At 38.7% G+C, this 9,230-nt stretch overlaps 1 protein-coding gene across 1 annotated transcript; it reads right to left on the bottom strand.

Annotated features, from left to right (window-relative positions):
* Positions 1-207: 207 nt before the first annotated feature.
* On the bottom strand, positions 208-839 carry LOC148037302 (germin-like protein 1-1). The gene has a single exon (XM_087677088.1). It carries the CDS (start codon positions 837-839, stop codon positions 219-221), a length of 621 nt encoding a protein of 206 aa, XP_087533214.1. The 3' UTR covers positions 208-218.
* Positions 840-9,230: the final 8,391 nt, after the last annotated feature.

The raw sequence follows: 9,230 nt of genomic DNA, 5'->3' as shown, positions 1-9,230 counted from the left end.
TATATATATATATATATATATATATGAAATTACATTTCCTAGGTATATATAGGTAATTCTATAACTCTCTTTCATCACATATTGGAAATTGAAATCCTTAGTTATATATCGGGATTACATACGTATATACATAGGAAATATGGAAAATTTTCGTAGGTTGTGTGGAATTCCGTACGTAGGGACTGAACAAAAGCTCATTGTGGCGCTATAACAGTAAGTTAGTCGATGGCCTTGAAGGTAGCCTTGATTGAGTCGAGCGTGGCGTCGTCCAGGAAGAAGGTCTTGCGGAGGACGGCGTTGGGGATATCGGGCGTGAATAGGGAGCTAGCCACCAGCTGGAAGCCCGGCTTTTGGCTGTTGAGGGCGACGATGGCGGAGGCGGGGTGGGAGCCGACGTTGAGCTGGAAGTGCAGGAGGGCGCGTGGGAAGATCATGACGTCGCCCGGGTTGAGGACCTTGGCGAAGAGCTTGTTAGAGGTGTCCACAAAGGCGCAGTAGAGCCTGCCGGACAGCACGAAGATGATCTCGCTGGCCCTGGGGTGCGTGTGGGGCACGATCACCCCGCCCACCGCGAAGTCCAGGCGCGCCATCCCCAGCCCGAGCGTGTTCACTCCCGGAAACTGCTCCGCGAACCCAAACGTAGCATCTGCCAGCACCGGGCTCGCGCTCGCATTGGCTGCTCCGGCCAGGCCGTGGAACACGAAATCCTCCTCCGTCACATTCGCCGCCTCCTTGCACGGATAACCATTCACGCCGAGGCGCTGCGACAGGTCGGCCACGCAGTAGTCCTGGAGCGGATCCGCGTCGGAGGCCCGAACTAGCTGTACTACGTCGCTCATGTGGCTGTTACTATTGGAGGCGCACTGTATCATTATTAGTATTGCGGCAGCCAACATAAGGTCGCCGCGACTGCAGAGCCTCGAGCTTCTCCTCGCAAGTATACTGTTTTTACTAGTAGACACCATCTTGATGGGCTATGAGTGGTGGAGGAGTAAGCGGGTGGCTATGCTGGATAATAACCTATGTATTTTCGGCTGATAGGCGTTCGCCGGACAGCTGAGGGCGCACTGGACAGAGGCTGACGCACATACACAGAGAGAGAGATTAATGGACGGATGGAGGATTGCCGATGGATGGTGGACAGAAATCTCACGATGGTGAGATACTTATATATCGCATCTCACCAGCTTCCGCGCAGTACATGATCTTCCTCGCATGCACAACTCAATAATCCTTGACTCGGTCACTCATAAATCGCGAACATGCACATGAATCTTCCTTCTAGTTTCGACGGAAGCGCCTTGACTTCGAAGGCTCTACCCCCCGGCGTAGGCTTGGGCCGCACATGTTTGTTATTAGCACACACTCACACATGCATGTAAATGTATATATTTCTTTTGATGTAATGTGTTGGTACACGGCTTGATGTGTGTTTATGACATTGACTAATAGTTGATGCAACTATTCACGTTGAATATCTTCATTACAGTACACAACCTTTTTCATGTTGAGTTCATAGAATATGCTTTAAGCACATCTAAATTGAACTTTTCAATCTAAACCTTACCATGCAACTAACTCAATGTTGAAATCTCTTGCTACTCCAGTGTTTGTGTTTGCAAAAATACTAAAGCATGCTAGCTTTCCTTCTATTTCATTAGAACCGCCTTTTGGAAGTTTCATTATAATTATGCAAGCCAAGAAAATGTGTAGCAATTGATTCAATTGATTTTGATTAGTCACATTAGAATAATAAAAAAGTGTTGACATAAACTTATATTGTTTTGGATATAGTTTGGACGATAGTTCTTTTACAAACACTACAAGGATATAGGGGAATAGCGACGGGTAGTTGCGGCGCATATCAATACAACCACTGGTGATAAATACATTATGCATGGAAGCGAGTTTCGGCTCCTACAAAATAATACATTCATGATAATTTGATGATGTTTATAATACATAAGTTTCCAAAATAATATATCGAGTCTTCCAAAAAATAAATATCCACCAAAAAAGAGTATATGCAGTACTTGTGCTTCAACAGTCTTCTCAAAATACCATTAACAAACATAAACTAAAATTGTTTTGGATATAGTTTGGATGATAGTTCTTTTACAAAATAAAGGTGTTTTAATGTTCAACTAAAAAGAAACTCTAAAACTTCATGTAACTTAACATTAAGTTTATGCTTTAACACTGCATCTTATAAAAATGACAAACCATTTCTTTTTTTGATATTACATATTGCTATATTACTTGGTATGTAATTTCTTATATTACTACGTCTTATATATTTATTCCAATTAGATATTTACACCACATATTAGTTTTACTTTTCCCAAGAGACCAAATTAACTTATGTTCATTTTTTAAAGAAACACATTCAATTATACTATTTTTTGTATTCAAAACTAGGTAAGTTAAGACATGATTATTTAATATTATTATTATGTCTAAGCATAGGGATATAAATTAATATATTGATTGAGAACTTCACATTTAATTAGTGGAATGTGCAAAAATTGACTTGCATACATGTTTGCTTGGTTTGGTTAAATATGCTAAATACCATTGGTACTTATCTTATTCGAAAGAACATAAAGTAATTAAAGATGTAGTGCTTCATGCAGATAATAATTAATTATACCACCTTGACAATACTATTTTATAGTTGATTATACTAGCATGAAAATATTGGTTAATACTAATGCACTAGGCGAATGCTATCAGATGTTGTTGTTTTCTTTCCATTTTAATATTTACATATCTAATATTAATCGATCATTAAGTTATTGCAATGTGGCCCTGGCTTGTATTATTATATCTTCCCTCTCTTGTTAGATTGGTAAGTTATTCATTTTGGTTTTTCTTGTATTCATACTAACATATGCTTTCATTATTCCTGTAGAGTCATAACTTCTATTATTTCATCTCGTGTCTCTTGTTGAGACACACTACTACTAGCTATGTTGATGGAGCTAAGGATATCTAGCACAAGTTAGTTTTTTTTTTAAGTCATCGAACTTCAACATTTTGCACTCTTGATGCCCCTTAGTTGCATGATGAAAAAATGAACATTAATTTCTATCCATGGATGGTTCTCATTACATGAAGAACTATGTACATCACAAGCACATCACAAGGATAATCATTAATATGCAATGCATGTGTAGGTCATCTCCCTAGATTTTCAAACACTACCATGTAAATGTATTGGGAAGACATATTGTTACACAATTGTTGAACATTAACATGGCATGAGATTTGTTGCATCTATATGCAGTTTTAGTGAACACTTGAGTAAGCATCATCAACAAAGAACACATGCCTTTGAACAGAGAAGGAGATGTTCTATCACACAAATAGGAACCATGGGTTGAGTCTAAGAGAAGTTTGTGAGAGTTAGATAGTTGTAAAGGACTACAATAGCTATGAGAGGGGGATTTGTCCATCAATGATTGTATCAAGAGTGTCATTGAGTGTAAGGGAAGAGTGTAGATTCCTTTTCACAATGAGAGGTGAGATATGTGTGTATATTTATGTGGGTCCAACATAAGGGATTTTCCAAATACCATTTTTACACCTTTTTTAGCCTGTCATCACTGCATGCCATTTTGCATCTTCATATTCATTAATTTTCCATCGTCTACGTTCTTTCGGTTCACACCTTTAATAATCTCCAACAAACTTCTTGTGTGTCTTTCTTGTCTCTAAGGTTTGTCAAAACTGAGTGGAGTTCTTTGTTGCAATTATATTTCCATTCCTGTCTAGATCAAATACATAGCTGAGAGCTCCAACCTATCATTTTTGGCCATTATATTAACTGCAACGATCCTGCCAATAGGTTGCTTCGTCAATGGTATATGCCACCTTCATATTATAATGAAACATCATGGACCTCCTCTATTAGCATCTCGATAATCTCAAAAATCCATCTCGTTCATCGCGTGCTGCACCCACACAACATCAATAGATAGTAGTGACATATAAGCCCAAATCTAATAGCCACCTCCCCTATGTGGATATAAACATGTAGCTAGTGTATTGAACATGTCGACAGACTCTTGTAGACACCATATCTTCATGTATCATAACTCACAAGATCGGAAACATGTACTTCTCACTTTAAGATGACACATCTCCGAAACATATGAAGTCTTTCCATGATAAAAAACTTGCAAGTTATCGTGACCGCAAAACTTGTCCCTCGTCCATAAAATTAGTATCTTTATTAAGCTGCACTTTATGCATGCTCATCAATCTTAGTAGGAGCCACCCCCTCCACTTAATGATTATACTAGTTATTGATCCCTTCATCAATAGCTATTTTTTACCACAATTGACTGATCTTATAACTTTCAAATCTTTTTGTGTGTTGAAAAATGTTGTTTTCTTCATATATACTTTCTTGATTCCATGCAATGTGCCCTAGCTGAGATCATGCTTCAAAAAAAATACGTCCTACCCAATCATACATGATTCAAGAAATTATGTAATGTCGGATCGTGGTATGCAACAAATCAATCAATGCTCCACACAAAAATAATGCATGCATTGAATAAATTGTGCCTAGCCTATCTACATGTGCTTATGCATAATTCATAATGCAAACAAAGTTTCTTGTTAATTTAAGATCCTTATCCTCACCTCTCAACACTCAACAAAAAGAAATGATGTAATCTGATCTATCCACCCAAAATCTCATTGTCACTCAAGAAAATAACAATGATCCTCAAGATCTTGACCAAGGAAACAACCCATCTCACAATTGGCAGCATCCATCATGACCCTTGAACTCTCCCAACCACCTTTCTCACTCAACTAGAGGTTCCTAACTCAGTTATAAATATCCCAACTCTCATGCGTGCAAAAAAAAGTGTGTGCTCAATAAAAGGTGCTCTCAGATGTACGCATTGTTGGAGCATTTGGGATCAAAAGTCTATCACGGGGGTAAGAGACACTAGGGTGATAAGAGATTTAGGGGGAGAAGTAGACAAAAGAGAAGGGTGTTAAAGAAATAGGAGTTGTAGAAGAGAATTGATAGAGGTGAATACAACGAAATTATTTTAGCATCCTCAAAAGTACATGTAGTTGCAATCTAATAGAGGTAAAAGCCTTTGCAATTAGGACATATATCAAAAACTTCTGACAAATCCTTGTCGAAGTTAATGAAATACTTGAGCCATGTCAATATCTTGTCAATAATAGAGTATTCCAACCCACAATCAAGGCCCCAAAATGCACATAAATTCAATCACAAGCTCCTTTAATGATTGCCCGAGGTTGTCCTGCTATTTGGGGATCGTATCCAATACATATATGCATTAAGATCACTTGCAAGCTCTTTCAAATTGAGTGGATTGTGAGCTACATTGTTTATGACAATTTTGAATAGTCCAAAACAGCCCATAGATCAAGAAAAATTACTCATTTGGCTACCCCAAATGGTTCATAGAGCCCGAGGGCAAGATTCAAGCTTTTGGGCATCAAGAAAGCCTTGTGAATGGAGATGAAACAAGAAGAAAACTTGCTAGTCATGGATACCCTGTTCTTTCCTATTCATGACAACACCATAGCTCCTCTCTCTTCTCCCAAAAATGCATATAATAGACACACATTCTTACATTTTCCTCCTATTAGAGCCCGTTTTTTAGTGGAACTTCAGTTGCATGCCCTTGGTAGCTATAGTTCATCTCTACCCCTATATTTCACACTCGTGATTTTTGGCACAAATCACGTTGATCTCCCTGCTCACTACCACACATCTTAGGTTTCACATAGTCACTCTTCAGTTAGCTAGTCACTAACAGGTCTTATTCCATATCCTGTGCTCAAACCTAGTTAACTTGCTGAACTTAGTGACTTCCAAACAAAAATGAACTTATAGAGTCCCTACGTTCCATCATGTGACTTGTCTTGAAGCTCTTGTAGACCAAGCATGCAGACTTACATGATCCATAACATCTCCATTTTTCACACTGTAAGCATAAAATCCCATGATAACTAACCCCTCCTCAACATGTGCCAAAATTTTATGGATCTACAATGTCAAAAGAAGTTTCCTCTGCCATGTCAATGTCTTCATCCTCTACCTCTTCTTCTTCCATATTCTCATGTTCATGCCTAGTATGCAACTCATATGTTGAAGACTCTCAATGTTTAAAGAGCTTAATATGTTTGCCAACCCCACTGGAACCCTTAGAGCTATCCCATCCATCTAATTTAGTGCATAGGTAGCATTGTCAAAAACAAATCTTACCACATATGGACCAAACCACCATTTTGCCATCTTCAGACTGGCACTATGCTAATTTTCCAAACTGTTGTCATAAAGCAATACCTATTCCCCTTCCTGTATAGGTCATGATGGAGGTCTATGCCGCTTGTCAAACCTCTTCTTGTTCTTGAGTCTTGCAGCTTTCAGTTTTCCATGGCTATCTCAATGTCTTTAGGCCTTCTTTCTAATTGTCAAATGAGTAGGACCAGCAATTCTTCTCTATTCAGACCTTCTGCCCATGGTAACACACTCCAAATAGCCATAGTCTCCTCAGTAGGCACGATTGGCTACTATCCATACATTAATTTTGCTTGCATATACCTTGTAACTGCACTATGAGTCGTCCTATCAACCCGCAAAGCAAAGGGTAACATTCTTGGCCACTCTTTCATCGTGTCCTAGCATGACTTTGCTAATGCCTTAATGATAGGTTAATGACTCCTTTCACTTTTTCCATTTGCTTCAGGATTATAAGCCGTAACCCAATCGTAAAAAGAAGTCACAAGCCTCATCCACATCCAATTCTCCTCTATCACCAACCACTTTACCAACACAACCATACTTGCAAAAGACTTCTTCCAATAAGAGCATGCAAATTGCTTGAGTAGTCTTTGCACTAAGAGCTTGACATTCCACTTGATTTGTCAAGTCTTCTCGTGCAAGCATAAGATATCTCATATTCCATAAGCCTGTAGGCATAGTAACCAAATCAACTACCAATTTGTAATGCATAGATAGTGGATAAGTCGGTTGCAACCCATCTCTATGCTCTACCATGGAATACATCTAACACACACTACATGATTCCACATAATGCTCGACATCTTTATACACATTTTGCCACCAATACTTCTCTTTAATAATGGAGAATGTGCCCCAAACTCCTCTATGTCCAGCCCATAACCTTTCATGAAACTCCTACATCACCTGTTGTTGAGAAGCCATATCTCCCAATACATGTACTGGATTCTAGCTCATCTTTTTTTCTTTGCATTCTTCCATAAATATCTTTCAAGAAAAACCCATAAGATTTTCTTTTAATCCTTTTGAATTGAGTTTTAGATCACTTAGCCTTCTTTGTCATGAGGCCAAGATATTGGCCTATTTTCAGCCAATCATCCTCATACAATTCTTCCAAAAATTATATTCTCATTGAAGCATAACACTGTTGATGCTTTTTCTCTGTTTCCCATCTCTTCTTCATGGCTAAAAGCTCATTTCTTATTGTTGGAACCCCTTTTTCAATAGTTGTACCTATTATATTTGTTGTTATGATAGTTGTACTTGCATTTTACATATCTATATCTGAAGTAACAATAGCTACATACTCATTCCTTGCTATCATAAAGACATTTTCATCACTTATCATGTCGTCCTCTTTATCTTCCATCAAATCCTCTTCATCTTCAAACCTTGCACATGAAAGCATATTAGCCACAGGTTTTCTCTACCCGTAATATATTGAAATTCAGGATTAAGGGACTTTATATATACAATCCACCATAATATGGTAATATCAGGATTTCAGCAATTCACTATCATGCCCAATAGAGGTAGACAATCAGTCTCTACCACTACATGAGCTCCCATAAAATATTCAAAAGAGAGCTTTGGGTTATAGTGGCAGCCCTTAAGTGTGATAGGGAATGTGCCTTGTTAGAGATCCATTCTTAGGTCAAAAGAGAGCTCATGTAGTGGTATACCACCATTGCCATTCATTGAGGACCTTTTCTCCAAATCGAATGGCATACCTATTCCCATCAGCATCATCTCGACCCACTGCCCAACCAATGCCAATTGGACTTGTATTCACAATGAGAATGATAGGCTGGCCATTCTCATAATTTGCTCTCTTTAGTGTTGGAGCTAAAATCAATAAGCTCTTTAACTTCTGAACTGTCTTCTATGTTGATTACCCCACCAAAAATTTTGTCCTTTTCTCAAGACCTTAATGTGGCAGAGTACCTAGATGACATTCGATGACTTGTTAGATAGCATGACCAATAGATAAGAATAGTGCAGCATGGAAGACTAGTAGTGCCGATACTATAGCTGATGTTGAGGAGGAAAGGAGATTGGCAAGGATAACATTACAACACATTGCGACGAGTTATAACTACAAGTAAAGGGCTCAAAGGTTGCATCTCGAGAGAGAGATTTAATGAGGTTCACAAGATCCTAGCCATCTTAGGTAGGAACAGAAAAAGAGGCAACACTGATAAGGAGAGAGCCCTATAAGTCAACCTTACAATAAGCGAGCTACTCACACAAAGATTACTAGACAATACTAGCGCTGAATAAAGTGGAGTAGCCTTCACGACATCATTACTAGCCCCAAACACTAGGAGCCAAACGAAAATACCCATAAAGGGGGGCAGCCTTCTCGACAACATTGCTAGCCCCAAACACTAGGAGCCAAACAAAAATACCCATAGTTGTAAAACAACTCAATAAATACCAAGCAAACAATGACCCCTAAAACTTTATCGAGCAATTTGAGTAGGTGTGCGAGGCTAATAACCTCACAAACCCTACTCAACAAGCACAAGCATTCGGTCTTTGCTTCGAAGATAAGGGATGGACTTGGTTTACCAATCTAGACAATGTTGAACACAATAACTTCACTCAATTGAAGGATCTCTTCATCAAGAGATTCTTAAAGGCAAGATACATTGATAATCTCATTGTTAAGATGATGAATGTTTGCCAAAAAGACAAAGAGGATATACAAGACTACATCACATATTTGAGGAGTCTCTACAAGAGGATATCTGCAGTTGAGCAACCCAGAGAGTGGTCTATTGTATTAATGGGATCCATAAAAAAGAACTCTATAAGGCCCTAACAAGCAATTTGAATATGCAAAAGGATGTGCTTGCAAGAGTCTTTGAGGGGGCCATATGGGTAGAAGACTTGCTTAGGGAGAGAAGGTCTCAAGCTACATAGCAAG

This window comes from Lygodium microphyllum, chromosome 4 (assembly GCF_053477565.2).
Source record: "Lygodium microphyllum isolate KBCC chromosome 4, Lygodium_microphyllum_v1.1.10, whole genome shotgun sequence".
Lineage (NCBI taxonomy): Eukaryota > Viridiplantae > Streptophyta > Polypodiopsida > Schizaeales > Lygodiaceae > Lygodium > Lygodium microphyllum.
The sequence above is the reverse complement of the archived record's forward strand: the minus strand, read 5'-3'. Positions and strand labels throughout refer to the sequence as shown.

Excerpts from the sequence above, each read along its gene's own strand:
- LOC148037302 (XM_087677088.1), bottom strand. The coding sequence starts at position 839 with ATGAGCGACGTAGTACAGCTAGTTCGGGCCTCCGACGCGGATCCGCTC.